Here is an 18,038-nt window from a genome sequence, read left to right on the forward strand (position 1 = left end):
TACTACTGGGAATTTAGAGGTGGGACAGTTCAGTGCTCGCCTTACATGGTCAAGGAAAGAGAGTGAGGGGACTTGAGCTAGAAAATGGTTTAGATATTTGTAGACTGTCTTAGGATAAAGTGTATTCCAGTGAGTGTACAATGCAGACAAAGGAGTCAAGACTAAATATAGGGACTCATTTGGCAAACAGTGAAATTTCTATGATGATGATGAAAATAATATTTAAAAGTATGAATCTGGACTAGAGCAGTAGGGATTTTTCACAGAGCAAAACTAAGAATAGTGGGAAAACTCAGATTTCAGGTCAATGGTTTATCAAACTGAAACATTTCAACAATGGAAAGAACTGTCTTTAGGGGGAAGGAACTTCTGGCACTGTCAGTCAGGTGGAGGCTTGATGCCCATTTGCAGGGGGTGCCCAAGGCATGGATTTTTTTATTGGTGAGAAGATCCAAGTTTTCACTGCTCTGAACCAAACAAGAAACATAAGGACTATATACATTTTGATGCAGTCTGTTTCCTTTTATTGTGATATTTCAACCTTACTTCTTTTTGGGGGGGTTGGTATTAAAAGATCTTTTATCTTTATGAACTGATGGGAATATCTGACATATTTAAAATAATGATCCAATGAAATTCAAAGTTATGGAGGCCACTAGGTGGGGAGATAGTTCCTAAAGCTTCTTCCAACACTGATTCAATGTCTCTTGGTGCTAGAAACTGAATTACAATAATAATTAGAAATGATAAAAGAAAGTGACAAAAAAAAATAAGGAGAAACCCCTCAGTATTTTTTGCCATAGTAAGTGGGGTGTGAGGGGAGTGGTCAAAATCTCTGAGAATTGTGAACTGGGGAGTTGAGAGAGCATGGAGGTGCTAGTTTTTAGTGAGAAATAATTCTTGACCTGGTCATGGTGACTTTGATTTCCCAGGCAGAGTATCCAGGAAGTCAATAACAGCAGGTTATCAGTGAGCAATGAAGCAATTTATAGCTTGAGAATAAGTCTTCAGAGTCACATGAAATCTTACTTTCCTAGAAAGGAAGGGGCAAGATATTGGCTTCCAATATTCTACCTCGAGGCCAGCCTCCCATGTATATCTGAAAGTTTAGTTAAACTCTCTAGACAACTCATTTGTGAGTTGGGTTGGGAGGCCAGAGACGCGGGGGGGCAGCTTCAGGAATGGCACTTTATGTTAATATTTAAAGGAGAAGGAAAGTAAAACTTCCAGAAAAAAAGGATCTGAGTTGGATAGAAAGTTTAGCAATAATCTTTTATAGGAAGCAGATCTGCACCCAAGGTTAGAAGGAGATAGAAGGCAGATATGGAAAGACCTGGATTTAAAATGAGGAAAACTGAGGCGAGGAGGAAACATCTGATTTGAAATGGTTCTGCTGAAGCATGTTACCCATATAAGGGTTCTTCCCAGAAGTAGTCCTCTGACATCTTCGTAGAGAAATATCTTATATTAATTCTCAGAATAAGAAATGTTTTGGTATCAGAGATGGGCATGTTGCCTGGGTTTAGAACAAAGTGGGGGTACTTTTTCAAATCTAGGAAAAAGAAGAGTAAGTAAAGCTGGTTTGAATATTGGAGGATCCAGGAGAGGGAAGAAGCGATAAGGAGTCTTGAGGGCAGAAAGATGAGACTGGATGCCCATTATAACACTTCGCTTTTACACAAGCACTACTTTGTGACTAGAATGCTTTTCTTTAATTTTTTTCTGTCTGGCAAATTCTGATTCTTTCTTCATTTCAAATGAAAATTATGTCTTCTTTGAGGTCTTCCTGATTTCCACTTCCAGCCCCTGGCTCATTTACTTCTCTTCTAACCTCTATTGCATATGAAAATTAGCATTTATCATATGAATTTCCTTACTTATTTAACAAATATTTATTGACTTTTTACCATAATCCAGACATTGTCCTAGGCACTTGAGATACACCAGTAAACAAAACAGAAAAAATTCCCTGACCTGATGGAGCTTACATTCTCACAGAAGAGAGAAACAATAAATAATTGGGATAATAAATAAGTACATTTTATAATAAGTTAGAAGATGATAAGTATTGTTTAAAAAATTAAAAGTAGAGTAGGGAAACGTGATGTCAGTATAGGATATGGACATGGGAATGGAGGTAGACTGCAGTTTTGTATAGAGTGGTCTGGGCAAAGTTGATTGAGACAGTGAGATTTGAGCAAAGCCTTAGAAATGAAAAAGCTATTCAAGTGGATATTTGATGAAAAAAAGTTCCAGGAATAGGAAACAACTACAAAAAAGGCTGTAAAATGTAAAGTCACTGAACAGATTTGAGCAGTGGAAAACTAGGACCTGATTTAACATTTAAAAGGATCATTCTGGTTGTTGTGTCGAGATTAAGATATAAATGGACAAATACAGGTAAGAAGATCTGCTATGAATGAATTACAGTAATGGAGGTAAGAGATGACAGTGGCTTGGACCAAGTGGTAAACAATAGATCCTGAATATGTGTGAGAGAGATACAAACAATAATGACTGTGAGGATTTTGGCCCATCAGCTGAAAGATTGCAATTGCCATCATTGGAGATGGGGAAGACTATGGGTAGTGCTCACAGGAGTTCTGTTTGAGATGGCTATTAGAGACCCAATAGGAGATGTGAGCAGGCAGTTGCATATATAACTCTGGAGGAAGGGATAGAAATGTTGGCTGAGAAATTGATTTAGAAGTCTTCTACACATATATGGTGTTTTAAGCCATGACAGGGAATGATATTAACAAAGAAGTGAGTTTACGTAGAAAAGAGAAAAGAATACATTGACCTCCGTGAACTGTGACATTAAAAAGGTAAGGCAAAGAGAGAGAACTAACAAAGGAGACTGGGAAAGGGTGACCAGGAAGATAGGGAGAAACCAAAAGTATAGCACCCTGAGAACCAAGGGAAGAAAGTCTATCAAGAGGCAGGATAGATCAGTTCTGTCAAGAACTGCTGGTAGTCCAAGCTAAGGAATGATAAATGGCGATGAATTTAGCAAATCTTAGATAACTGGTGTCTACGAGGACAGAAGTTTTGATGGAGCGGTGGTGGTGAAGGACTAATTAGAATGGATTTAAGAGGGAAATGAAAGAGAGGAATTAGAGACAATGAGTAGAGGTAACTCTTTGGAGGAGTTTTGTTGTGAGAACGGAGGAGGAAATGCAGCGGTCGCTGTGAGATAAGTGAGCCAAGAAAAAGAATTTGAGAGGCTTGTTTTTTGTTTGTTTAATAACTGAGAATAATAGCATGTTTCTACACTGATGAAATGTCCCAATAAGGAGCGGTATAGCAATTAGTAGCTTCTCTCTTTTCTCTATTAAAATATTAGATTCTTCTCTTCAGGTGCCATATTTTATTTATCTGGTTAGCTCCTGTTCTAAGTATAATGCCTATAATACAGACAATGTTCAGTAATTTTTGTTACTTTGACCTCAACACAGTGGGATATAAATATTTACCATCTGTGAAGCAATAAATCAGAAAAGTTCACTTGAGGCTGGTGGAGGGGAAAAGTGGTAGGAAAGATTGATGACTTAGCCACAGTTTGGAGTAGAAGTGCAGAGAGAGAGAGAGATTTGCCTCCTGGTTTTCTATGGCTCCTTTATTTACTCAAATCCCCTTAGCGTTGACTGGGGTTCTCACCAGAGTCCAAAAGAGGTCAAAACTCTGACCTATGTGCTCCTGAAAGATGCTGTTAGATCTGGGTCCCCATGAGGAAATGGGAGGGAGCCAGAAGTGAAAGGACTGATTCCTTGGTAGACAGATAGTTGAAGAAGAAAATGAATTGAAATTCAAAATTAAAAAAATAATTCAAATTATGTAATCTTGGTCCAGTACACTAGCAATATTTTATCAGTATAAATAGTAATTTATACCTTAGACAAGGAATAGGTATAATTGATAATATAAACCTTTGATGAGGAATATTTAAATTTCTAAAAATATTTAAATTTCTAAAATCACCATCAAGCAAGGTGATTGGGTTACAGAATAGATTATGGGGGCCAAAAATGGGCTATGTAATCAGAAGGCATTTTAAGTCTAATTATAAGAGTGGATACTCTGAAGGAGGCTGTTGATAGTGAGAGGGAAGGATTCAAACCCTGGCTTCCTAAAGCATCACTGGGAGCACTTTACTCTGGAAGGGGAGAGACAAAAGTATTTTGAGGTTTGCCTTCTGGTTAGAACTTCTATAGCTCAACTTTCTTCCTCATCCTTCCATACTTCACATTCCAGGAACGTGAATGGTGAGCAATGGACGTGGGGAATTGGAGCCAGATAACAGAGTTTATCATCCTGGGCTTTCCCCATCTTCAAGGTGTCCAGGTTTATCTCTTTCTCTTGCTACTTCTAATTTACCTCACTACTATACTGGGAAACCTGCTGATATTCCTGGTGGTCTGCCTGGACTCCCGGCTCCACATACCTATGTACCACTTTGTCAGCACTCTCTCCTTATTGGAACTTGGCTACACAACTACCACCATCCCTAAGATGCTGTTGAACTTGCTCAGTGAGAAGAAGACCATTTCTTTCTCTGGATGTCTCCTGCAGATCTATTTCTTTCACTCTCTTGGGGCTACTGAGTGCTATCTCCTCACAGCTATGGCTTATGACAGGTGCTTAGCCATCTGCCAGCCCCTCCACTACCCCACCCTCATGACCCCAGCACTCTGCGCCAAGATTGCTGCTGGCTGTTGGTTGGGAGGCTTGGCTGGGCCAGTGGCTGAAATTTCCTTGGTCTCCCACCTCCCTTTCTGTGGTCCCAATAGCATTCAGCACATCTTTTGTGATTTTCCTCCTGTTTTGAGCTTGGCTTGTACTGACACATCCATCAATGTCCTAGTGGACTTTGTTATCAACTCCTGCAAGATCCTGGCCACCTTCCTGTTGATCCTCAGCTCCTATGTGCCTATCATCCGCACAGTGCTCAGGGTTCCTTCAGCTGCAGGCAAGAGGAAGGCCTTCTCCACATGTTCCTCCCACCTCACTGTGGTTCTCATCTTCTATGGGAGCATCCTCTTCATGTATGTGCGGCTGAAGAAGACCTACTCACTGGACTATGACAGGGCACTGGCAGTGGTCTACTCTGTGCTCACGCCCTTCCTCAACCCCTTTATCTACAGCTTGCGCAACAAGGAGATCAAGGAGGCCGTGAGGAGGCAGTTAAAGAGGGCAGGGATCCTGAAGTGAAGGTGAAGAAGGCAGGTCAAGTGTGAGGCTGAGGATATGGTGACCCTGGGGATTGTCGGCTGCCATAGATGAGAAATCAAGCGTTCAGTGCTTTTCTACATGGGATATTGAACCGGGCCAAGTGCTGCCTGGCTTTTAGCGTTAATACAGCCATTATACTATATGCAGGAGGCACATGAAGCTTGACACCAGAGACTGGAAAAGGTACACTTTCTCTCCAGTAATATGGTGCTGTGCAGTGATTTTCAAATCTCAGACATTTGTATGCCATACTTAGGATTTTTGTCAAATCTGTGCCTTACTTATATATAACTATAACATAATACATATCTATTTTAAATTTACTTGATTTAAGATGAATACACTTAGTCATGTTCTAAACAAGAATATTTGTTAAATAAAATTTAGAACAAAAAGTAAATGGTTTTTCATGTACCATTTACAATCGTTTCATGCATACTGATTCTTTATGTATTAAAATGGAAAATACGGGGCCGGTCCCGTGGCTTAGTGCTCCGCTACTGGTGGCCCGGGGTTCGGATCCCGGGCGTACACTGACGCACCGCTTCTCTGACCATGCTGAGGCGGCGTCCCACATACAGCAACTAGAAAGATGTGCAACTATGACATACAACTATCTACTGGGGCTTTGGGGAGAAAAAGGGAAAAAAAAGGAGGAGGATTGGCAATAGATGTTAGCTCAGAGCCGGTCTTCCTCAGCAGAAAGAGGAGGATTAGCATGGATGTTAGCTCAGGGCTGATCTTCCTCACAGAAAAAAAAAAAAAAAAGGGAAAATACTGGCATAGTAGAGAAAAGCATGTTTTTTGACATGTATCTGGGTTTAAATCCTAGTTCATTTAGTCATATTAATTACATGATCTTCATAAAATAACTCAAACTTTTTGAGTCTTAATTTCACCATTTGTTAAAATGTTTTCTTGAAGACTGTTTTTAGAATTAGTGATAAGGTCTGTAAACCACAATACAAAGTATCTAGCACATAGCTGATAGTAAAAACAAACAAACAAACAAAAAATACTTCCCAGATACTCTTCCCCAAAGTAAGGGAGTAAACTGGCCAGAGGGAGTACTTGTGAGAAGAGTATAGTTTGTCGTACTTCTGTTCTGCCTGGTTCTATGTGTCAGTCTTGGTCTTAATATCTATTCCCAGTATAAAGTATGGAAGTGTAGGAGTTGAGTCAGCGGCAGGAAATAGGATTACTTTTTACATTAGATTACTTCTTTATTTCTTTTTAAGCTAATTATTTTCTTAAATATATGAAAAATATGTGAAAAATAATCCTATAATTTAGAATATGAGAAATATGTGGATTTAATTATTAACTGGTGTTACGGATTATTTATGCATCTGAATATCTACCGTGAGAAGAGGATCAACTATCAATCATAAGAAAACTTTTAATTCAGGAAAACTTTCAATTCTTTATAGAACTTTCTAATAAGGTCTCAAAGCATTTGTATTCCTACTATCTTAATGATATCCATCCATCCATTCATCCATTCATCCATCCATCCAGTCAATTCAGCACATGTTTATTTAGCTCTTATTAGATACCAGATGACATGCTAAGTCCTACATAAAACAATGAACACAATAGACATTGTCCAGTCCCTGCCCTTAAGATGTTTTAAAAGAGTTGAGGGTGTAGATATTAAAAGTACAATTAATTTTTGATTAGTTACAATTAATTAATTAATATTGTGATAATTAGTAATAAAATACACATGCATTCTCTTCTCGAGCAAGTTACATCTTTAAGGTGAAAACTAAAGGATAAATGAGAGTTAGCCTTTTTTATGAAAGTAATAATAGCAATAATTGTATCTATTTTATAAATTTGGAAATTTAGACCAAGATAGATGGAACACCTTGCCAAAACTATAAAGCAAGTCAAAGTCAGGGACTCTGAAAAACAAACAAAGTCTTCAGCCTCCAAGGGTAGCTCCCGCTAGTCTTTAAAAGGTCCAGGGAAGTAAGGAAAAAAAAGAAAGAGATGAAAGTAACGGTTAAAAAGATGATAACTAGGTTATGGATCTGGAAACAAACAGGCAAATGGCAGCTAGGCGGTTGGATCCTTAGGACTTGCAGAGGCCGATGTGAAAAGTGGGTCAAACCTTCAAGAAAGTGAAAGGACAATCCACAGAATAGGGAGAAATATTCGCAAATCATATGTCTAGTAAGGGACTTGTATCTCGCATTATAAAGCACTTTTACAACTCACTAATAAAAAGACAAATAACCCAATTAAAAAAATAGGCAAGGGATCTGAATAGACATTAATTCAAAGAAGATATACTAGTGGCCAATAAGCACATAAAAAGATGTTCAATACCATTAGTTACCAAGGAAATGCAAATCAAAACCACTATGAGATACTGCTGTATACCCACTACAATGTCTAGCATAAAAAAGTCAGATAACCACATACGTTGTGAGGATGTGGAGGAGTCAGAACCCTCATACACCACTCATGGAAGTGTAAAATGATGCAGCTACTTTGGAAAACAGTCTGGCAGTTCCTTAAAAGATTAAACATAGAGTTATCATATGACCCAGCAATTCCACTTCTAGGTATATATGCAAGAGAAATGGAAATATATGTCCACACAGAAATTTGTACATGAATATTTGTGGTAGCATTATTCATAGCAGCCAAAAGGTAGAAACCATCCAAATGCCTATCAATGGAGGACTGGGTAAACAAAACATGTATATCCAAACAATGGAATATTATTTGTACATAGAAAGCAATGAAGTACTGATACATGTTACAGCATATATGAACCTTGTCAGTATTGAGATAGGTAGCTAGGTAGATGTGAGTGGGGATCATAGTTGGAGACCTTGCTGCATCAGTGGAGCATCTTGCTGGCATCCTACGAGATGCAGACGAAGGGGAACTGAGACCCACCCGGTGCCACCACTGGAGTATGAGGCCATCAACTGCAATGATAAAAATAATGGGTGCACAAATAGCACGTACAAAGCCTTCTGCTATACACCTCTAACAGACATTGACCTTTCTTTAATTTACATACAAATTCCATATGCATTAGCCCCCCTTCCACGGGGGATGACCGCCATGACAGTTCCAGAGATTCCCCTAGAAGGTCAAGAACTCCCCCTGCCGACGTGTGGGTGGAGGAAAGACCATTATTGGCAGATAACCAGATAATGCTAATTCCCTTCTAAACAACCCAAATAAAAATAAAACTAACCCAAGACAAGAGGCAGATGCGTTCTCTGGCACTGCCCACTCCTCACTTGGAGTGTATCTGACCTTTCCTCTAATAAATTTTTGTTTGCTTGCTATTGCCGTTGTGTCGGTGTCCGAATTCCTCTCTTACACTGACCAAGAACCTGGGCGATCCGACTCTTCCGTCTGGTTACAGTATTATGCTAAGTGAAGGAAGCCAGACACAAAAGGCCACATACCATATTCTATGACTCATAGGAAATATCTAGAATAGAGAAATCTATGAAAACGAAAGGTAGTTTAGTGGCAGAGGGGTAGGAAGAGGAGGGAACAACTGAATAAGGGGTGATAGCAGAATACAATGTTTCTTTCTAAGGTGACTAAAATGCTCTAAAACTGACTGTGGGGATGGCTGTACAATATCTGTGAATATATTAAAAAACATTCAATTGTATATTTTAAGTGGGTGAATTGTATAGTATGTAAATTATATCTCAATAAAGATGTTTTAAAAGGTGGGGTTGAATCTCCTTATGAATATTTGCTTTAAGAACTACTGCAGTAAACTGCCTGGAATCTTTTAGGAAACTGTGAGCTTAAGAGGTGGATGGACACAGTCTCACCAGAACCCAGCCAAGTTGTCCACTGGCTTGCTGACTGGATCTACTTTATTCTAGATGTCTCCACAGGGCAGAAGCCTTTAAATACTGTTTTTAGATTTACCTCTGACCTGGGGAACAAAGGGGACTAGGTAGATACGGAGAGAGATTGAAAGAGAGAGAGAGAGAGAGAGATGGAGGCAGGGAAGGGGAAAGGGAGGGTGAGCAAGCAAATAGGGAGGACTATTCTAAATTAAAAGGAGACTTAAAAGACATATCAGCCAAAAGTAACATTAATCTTGAGGCAAGCCAACTATGAAAAGACATTCAGTTTTGGGGAAATTGAGGACATTTTACTGTGGACTACGTATAGGTGATATGAAGGAATTATTTTTTATTTTTTTAGAGTGTGGTAATGGTATCGTGGATAGTGAAAAAAATGTATTTAGGGTGAAATGTCAAGATCTTTGGGATTTACTTAAAACTATTTTTTAAAAAGAGATGAAGTAAAAATGACGAAATATTAGATATTAAAATTTGAGATACATGGGTTTAATATTTTCTCTACTTCCATGAATAATTTAAAATATTGCATAATAAAACATTTTTTAAAAAGTAAAGAAAAAAAGTAATCACTAAAAAGAGAATTATTATCCGTATTTCCAAACTAGTAGAAAAAAAAATTTGTAGGGAAAAATATAGAAAATTGCATCAATTTAGTTAGAGACAGAAAGAAAGAAAAAAAAATTAAAGAGAAAAGAATGAAGAAAACAGAAAATACAGGTATTTTGGTAGAAATACTTCCAAACATATTTAAATCACAAAATATGTAAATAGATTAAGTGCACCTATTATAATACAAAGACTATCATATTAGATCTTTTAAATCCAGCTATATTCTGCTTATAAGATATGTATGTAAACATACAGATGCACAGAGACAAAGTACGGAAAGTGAGATAGAGAAAAAGTTTGTGTAGCAAAATTAATAATAAACAAAATAGAATTTATGACAAAGAAGCATTAGTAGCAATATAGAGAGAAACTCTACGTATAAGAAAAATTTCACCAAAAACAACATTCTCGCCTTGGTTATATCTGAAACATATGAACATGCTTCAAAGCATATAAAAGAAAAAAATGACAAAAATATTGGAAGAACTCAACACATTTTAACATATCTCTGAAAGAAATGGAAATAAATATGTCAAGCAAATAAATGAGTAAGGTTATGGAAAAATCAAACATAAGCCCAATTTTATATATATATATTTATTTGTATATCATATTGTATATATAATTAAGCTTAAGTTGTATATATAACATATATGTTATATTTTTATAATATTTTATTTTTTATATATATATATGTTCTACACACTAAACATGTAGAGAAAATATATACTTTTCTATTACACATGTAGCATTTATAAACTCGATATAATTTTTAAGGAAATTCTATTCTATAATATAGGTATCTTACTGACTAATTTTTCTTAAAATAGGAATTTTAGGTGGATGAAGGGGATGGGTTGGGGAAAGATTATTAAAAGGAGAGATATGCACCAAAAATAAAATTTATTTCCTTGATTATTTTACTTTACCCAGCATAGGAGTTGATTAGTACAAAGATATAAGATACATGGAGGGTGATCTAGCACAGCAAAGTAAACAATAAAACATTTATTTTTCAAAGGAAAAATATATATTCAATTTAAGGATATCACTCATTAAATTGACCCAAACCAGGGTTTTGTATGGCCAACGTATGTGCCTTATGCAGATTTGGTGATTTGTTCCCTGGGGTTTCAATTTCTTTTTGAGGGAAATGAAATTTAACTGCGAGAATAAGGATGTTCTATCCCAGTCTCTTTAGAGGAGTGTTTAATCTCAGACTCTGAGAGTATCTAAGTCTTTTTGCTAAAGGGTTTAGCTATAAGACTGTTCATTTTCCAGTTCCAAAATAGAAAGAACTGTGCCTTATGAAAGAGTAAATTTCCAACATGGGGAACCATTATCTCATCCTAAATGCGACTCTGTTATTTATGTGTGCAATGGCAGGGTGTTCTTTTGTTTGTGCCAAAAGTTTATACAACAGTTTTAGTTCTTGGGCTTGTATGACCTATTGTGTGAAATTTGGGTACCTCAGCATTTGCTACTGGGATTCCAGAAAGCAAAAACTAAAGATTGAATGGCATCTCCTGGAGTTGTACAACATAAGGCCCCTGGAAGTAATTTTCAGCTCAGAATATAACAAAAGTAACAAGAGTATTGACTAATAATAACTGATCTTTGATAAGCATTATAGACACTGTGCTCAGTATTCTATACATATTATAGCATTTAATCTTCAAAATTCTTGAGGATTCCATGTTATAGATAGGTACACTGAGGCTCAGGATGCCTATGTTAGTTCTCTAAGCTTGTACAACTGGAAAGTGGAAAAGTCAAGATTCGTGTTTAGACAGTATGATCTCAAAGTCTTCGGTCTTAGTGACTAACTTAAGTTTACTCTAATAAAAAGAAGCCATCTAATAATTAGAACTATCTAACATTGTAGGAGACCGCGTTGGTTAAGTGTTCAAGCAGAGTTTTCAGATATGCTGAGGAGCAGTGCTTATATCAGTTGTAGAGATAACTCGATGTCTACTAAGGGTGCATATTGAAAGAGGTTTGAAACACAAATATTAAACTTTGGAAGATTTAGAGGAAATAAAATAGCTTAATGGCTGGGAGCAATGAGTCTTTAGGGACCATTGAATCTCATGCCAAGAAAAACAGTGAATTTGATGGATGATGACATTCTTATTAATAGCAGCAATAATATCTCATTAGACTCTGAGGCCTTCAGAGGCCACAAGCACTGGCATAATAGTTGCAAAGTGAATCCTCTGCACCTAACAGAGTACCTAACATAGAACTGCTACTCAACTTTTTTATCTTTAATAAACAGATCTTGAAAGCAGGAGGAGTAAACCTTTTCACTACTTTCTATATAATAATTAGTAATCACATTACTCACTGAATACCATTTTTCCTTTGCAACTCTTCTGAGGTTTAGTAATTGGTCTAGGGTGAAAGCTATGTGAAGTAGGCATAAGATCGTGGTGAATAAGGACCTGGCTCTGGGATCAGATAGAATTGAGTTTCTGCCTTGGGTTCCTAATAACCAGTTCTGTATACTTGGACTAGTTATTGCAACTCTGTTTCGTCTTTCTCATCTGGGAAAAAAAAAAGGGTTAATATTTATTTCACAGGATTGTTGTGAGGATAAATGAAACAATACATGTAAGGTCCTTACCATAAGCTCAAACATTATTCAAAAATCTTAGCTTTTATGAATACTAAAGAGCCTTAGGGCTAGAAATGATCTTAGTCATCATCTAATCTAGCTATTTTTCTTGGGAGCTTTTCAGAAATGCAAATGCATGGGTTTCACTTTTAGATTGTCTGATTCATAAATTCTGATGATCAGTTTGGGGAACCACTGATCTAATCCAACGATGTAATTTTACAGACAAGGAAATGGCACAACTTAGTGGCAGAAAAAGGTATAAAATCTGGTCCTTGAACCCCGCAGTCAATACTCTTTCCATGATGCCACAATCACCTGGAGACTGGGAAATTGACAGAGGAAAGAACTGATGACTCTTATGACTCATTGAAAACTGGTAAGGTTTCATGAAACTTTTGGGGAAAGAAGTTTATATAATTTTGTTTCTTGAATACCAAACAGATTCAACAAAAGTATGTATTTATTGGGGACAGAGAATAAAAAAGAGTCCTGAGATTAAGTCCTAGCTCTGTCACTAACTACCTATATGACCTTACACAAGTCATTAAACTTCTTTGAGCTTTGAGTTCCAATATTTAAATAATGATGATGCCTGACCTAACTACTTCAGGATATTTTAAATTTCAAGAGGGTTCACATATATGAAAACATTTCAAATATTAAACTGCTAGAGAAATATAGTGGACTATTGTTGTTAACTTTTATATTACTCTATAGGGCCTAAAATTCTATAACACATGGTGTACATGATCAGTCCGTGACTATTGAATTGAGTCTGTAGATTAGATAAGCTAAAAGTAGAGAAGTCTTCTCTCTAGTTTCAGGAAATGGTTTATTAATGTGGGATGCTGAACAACAGGGGGATTCATTACAGGAAAGAGGATTGGGACGTTAACAGTAGCAATTTTCAGAACCATGATGTCTTTCAGGTCTCTTCTATCCTGCTCTCTGGCCTCACTGCCATGTGGGACCACAGAAGAGAAGGGCAGGATCCCAGGTGGTAGGGTGTGCAGAAGGAGCCAACCTGAGCTGTAGAGCAGGGGAATCCACATGTCCTGCTTAAGCTACCACAAACATGGCAGGGGCATTGACGTAGACGGGCTATACGATTGCCACCAATGACCCGGACACAGCAGTTTTTCATTCTTGTCTATAATAATAGAACAAATAGCTGCAGCAATAGAGAAAGAGCATAATCATGAACAAGACAAGGAACGGTGAAATGCTGATCTTCCAGGAGGTTTTTCAGAGTCTCTAGATCTAGATCTATCTCCCAACCCCACTGGCCCTCTTTTGATAGCAGAAAAGCCTCCCAATAGCATCTTTCATGTCCTTGTTTCTCAGGCTATAGATAATGGGGTTGAGGAAGGGAGCAAGGATAACAAAAGTGACAGCAATTGCTGTGTCCCAAAACACTGAGTAGGTAGCTGAGAATCGCAAATACATGACAGCCACACTGCCAAAAAACAGCAAGAACACAGCAAGGTGGGCAGCACAGGTAGAAAAAGCTTTATGACGGCTCTCAGCCGAGGGCATCCCCAGAATCACCACGATGATCCGAATGTAGGATAGGGCGATGACCAGGAAGGAGACTAAGATTTCCACTGCATGGATGGCATCCATGATGACCACCAGGGATGTATCTGTGCAGGCCAAGCTCAGCACAGGTGTGAAGTCACAGAAGATCTGATGGATCTCATTGGAGCCACAGAAAGGCAGGGTGGCAATCCATGTGATCTCGGGGAGCACAAGGAAGAAGCCAGAGAGACAGGATCCAGCTGTCAGCTGGATACAAAGTTTGGGAGTCATGATAGTTGGGTAACGGAGAGGATTGCAGATAGCTATGTACCTGTCAACGGCCATTGCTGTCAGGACACAGCCTTCTGTGATACCAAGAGAATGGAAGAAGTACATCTGCATGAGGCAGCCAGCCAGAGAGATGGTCTTTTGCTCACTGACTAGGCTGGTGAGCATCTTGGGGATGGTGGTCGTGGTATACCAGATCTCTAGGAAAGAGAGAACACTGATGAAGAAATACATAGGGATGTGCAGGGCCACGTTCAGCTGGATGACAATGAATATCGTTAGGTTCCCAGTTATGATAAGCCCATAGATGAGAAGCAAGGGAATAAAGAATAAGAGGCCACCTTCATGCAGATGTGGGAATATAGAGAAGAGGAACTCAGTCACCGTTGTCTGATTTTCACTGGTCATTAACTGTGTCATCTGTAAAGAGAAGAAAGGAGACAAAGAAACTCCTGGAATCGGGATGGTGATTACCTACTGAAAATTGCTTCACTCCTTTCTGTAATCAGTTACTTGAGCTGACTCTGGGATCCTAAACAGGCCAGTTAGAAACATCTCTCAGCTGTAACTCCAACATCGAAATATTGGGTTTTGACCCCAAACTGACCTTTTTGTCAACATTTTCAGTTGATTCAAAGAAAACACAAAGCGACACACAAATTTAGTTCTCTGGAAATATTTCCTGGAGTTTCATTTACTTCTTTAATTTTTGAGTCTTTCTCCTCCTTGTCTCTGCCCCTCTGTGTTTAGCTTTGAAACTTGTAACTTTCTTTCTAACTATTCTCCACTCCTGTTCTGTAGAAAAGTAATTTTTTTTAAAAAATGGAAAGACATTATCAAGAGCCCTTCTCCCAATAATTCTTCATGTATTTCTCCCCATCTTTTCCAGCCCTGATATCTAGCTCAAGGCTGGCTGATGTATTCATCTTTATCTCTCTGCCTTTTTTCTGTTGGTTTCATAGTAACGTGTCTGTTTTTAATTAGATGCCAAGTACCTGGACATCAGGAAATATTCCTCATCTCATTCTCTGCTTTCTCTGTAACTCCACCTTCTCCTTCTCCTCTCTCAATGGTTGATGTTGATAGTTGCTCAGACCAAAAGTCTATCCAGAACCACCTTGCACCTGATTCACGGCCATTGAATTTTGGGCAAGCATATAACTCTACCCCACCCATCCCATCCATCCTAGGAAGGCCACATCTAACAGCCAAAGGAAGGAAATCATTCTGAATAAAAATCACTTCTTTAATAACTGAGGCTATCTTGGGAAGGAAGTGTCACACATATCAGCTGCAATAGAAATCAGACCAAGATTTCCTTGCTGGGAAGAAAGGGCAACTGAACTTTCAGCAAAGATAATTAAAGTTAGTGATAACACTATGTATTACCTCTCACCTTGACTATTTTAACATATTTTTCACTGGTCTTCTTACCTCTAACGAGTCATTCTGTAGATAAACATTTCTAAGCATGGTTTTTTCTGTCCTTGTTTTCAAAAACATTCAAGGATGAAGCCCAAAGGTCTCAATCTGATACTCATTACTTTCTCTGATCTGGTTGCAATCACATTTTAGAGCCAAATATTTTTCTACATACTCATCAGCTCAGCCACATAGGAACAATTTCTTGAATTTCTATTTTGTTTATTCATTTCCTCCTTCTATTTTCCTGATATCTTCCTATTAAAATCCAAGTTTCCAAAGTCCGCTGAGTGTTCCCATTATCATTGATCTTCAATGCCAGAAGTAATCGGTCTCTCCTCTGACCCCTAAGAGTGCTTTATATTTTCCTTCATCATGACTTCTAACACATCCTTTAAATATTTGCATATCAGTATTTTCTCCTTCAAGCAGACTGAAAGCTCCTCAGAAGGAATCAGAAAGTAGAAATGAAATAGTGTTATTGAAGAGTTTCCATGTAATGGTCATGAACCTAGGCATTTACATATTTTGTCTCATTTACTTTTACCCCTGCTAAAAATATTATTATTATTATTTTATAGGTAGAGAAATTGAGGACCAAAGGGGAGAAATAATTTATCCAAATTCACATAACTATGATCAAAACAATAACTGGAAGCCTGTCTGTATGTCTTAGAAGTCCCCTATTATTTCTTATACCGCAGTAGGAAATTTAGGTCAGGATTCATCAGTCATTCTGTCTGCATCTCTATATATGTAGGACTGTCTTGAGTGTGAGCGTATGAGATGATGTGTGTGTGTTTTTTTTTTTTTGAAGGTCAAAAGCAGATTAAAATAAATGTATTGCAGACTAGGAAAATGAATTTATAAAGGATGCTTTCTGCCTTGTGCCTCAAGCCTTAAGGAAGAAAGGAGAGACAAGCTTTGGAAGAGAACAGGCAACAGTGCTTAGCTGAAGGGCAGAGCCTGCATGGGGAAATATGTGAGAGACCTGAGGTGTTCTCTGACAAAAGCGGACACTTCTCCGTACATTCTATTTGTTTTTTCTCATCCCAAAGTACCAGAGAATAGCCATGTTAAGAAGACATTATGGAGAACATAGAAGGATAAAGCAGGAGACTATGAGAAAAGGCAAGAAATTCAGTTTAAGTGGCTCATAAAAGGCAAATAGAGTCACTACTTTGTTGCTCTGAGCTTGAGGCCCTTCTCACTAGTAAGGCTGCATAATGATGGCTTTAACGTTCATACATTTATTCAATTAACACTCATATATTGATTGATCCTCTGCAATATGCCACTCACTGCCATGGGTTCAAGGGCTACACAAAGTTAAATAAAACATTATTCTTGCTCCTGAAACACATAAAGTACATTTAAAAAATTCCTAGAATGACAGATAATCAGCAATGCCCGAGGAGCTCAGCCTACAAATATTCCTTGTGCAGTAAAAACAGACTTAAATTAGATTTTAGTCCTGGATAAAAAGCAGTAAGTTTTTCTGTGACTCCCCAGGGATCCACAATTCTTTGGATTTCAACAAAATTTTAGTGTTGGAAAGACCTTATCAGTATCTTCATCTGTTAGCTGAACTATATTCTGTCTAATGTCTTTTCTAGATTTCATGTCTCATTATTATAATTTCTTCACTTATGTAATAAAGTTCTAAAAATATGAGATTTTACCCCATATATTGAAGAATTTTATCGTGAAAGATTAAGGCCAATCCAAGTCCTGAAGACTTAGGTTATATGGAAAGTATTGGGTAGGCACACTAGAGCAAAAGGCAGGTTAGCAGTCTCGATTACATGATGCCCTTTCAATAGCAGTCTTTAGCACTTACACTGGCTGAGACCATAAGAACGCCCTTCAGAATCTCTCCAGCCACTTGCCTTCTCTGTTAGTTTGTTGATGAGGATAAAGATGTCTCCATAGGCTCTTCAGGGAATATCTAGAATGGGAAGATTGTCTTTCTTGGGATGATGATACGGGATACACAGAAAAGAGTACATCTCACTCTCCCCTCTAAGGGACAAATTAGGGGAAAGGTGTCACATAACAATTAGACATTCCCCAGGGTCCTGCAGTTATACAACCTTGTTTCTCATAGGGGAGTATAGAGCTGGGCACTGGGGCCCAGAATAGCAGTTGGGGTCAGAATAGACTTCAGTCAGGTTCATGCTTCTCTGGAACGCACAATCAGTAAACACTACTGTCTTCTCAGCCTTTCACTCATTTCTCACAATGGTTTCCATTCTTTCTGCTGATACAATAATAATATTAATAAATATATTTTTCAAAGTTTTAAAATACGTTATCTCATTTGATTCTTTTAAAAAAATTATATGGTTAAAATGGTAAATTTTCTGTTACTTGCTTTTTACCACAATTAAAAAGAAGCAATTTGTATGAGGTAGGCAAGACAAGAGTTATTCCTGTTTTACAGGTGGAAAAATTGAGAGAAGCTGAAGGCTTGCTCCAGTTTACAT

The 18,038-nt window shown here is 37.8% G+C and overlaps 2 protein-coding genes across 2 annotated transcripts; one reads left to right on the plus strand and one right to left on the minus strand.

The window, feature by feature from the left end:
* Positions 1-4,272: 4,272 nt before the first annotated feature.
* Positions 4,273-5,211, plus strand: LOC101405920 (olfactory receptor 6N1). The gene has a single exon (XM_004442757.3). It carries the CDS (start codon positions 4,273-4,275, stop codon positions 5,209-5,211), a length of 939 nt encoding a protein of 312 aa, XP_004442814.2.
* Positions 5,212-13,590: 8,379 nt separating this feature from the next.
* OR6K6 (olfactory receptor family 6 subfamily K member 6) lies at positions 13,591-14,617 on the minus strand. The gene has a single exon (XM_004442813.3). It carries the CDS (start codon positions 14,548-14,550, stop codon positions 13,591-13,593), a length of 960 nt encoding a protein of 319 aa, XP_004442870.1. The 5' UTR covers positions 14,551-14,617.
* Positions 14,618-18,038: the final 3,421 nt, after the last annotated feature.

The sequence above is a fragment of the Ceratotherium simum genome, chromosome 2 (genome assembly GCF_057802395.1).
Source record: "Ceratotherium simum simum isolate JZ-2026a chromosome 2, ASM5780239v1, whole genome shotgun sequence".
Lineage (NCBI taxonomy): Eukaryota > Metazoa > Chordata > Mammalia > Perissodactyla > Rhinocerotidae > Ceratotherium > Ceratotherium simum.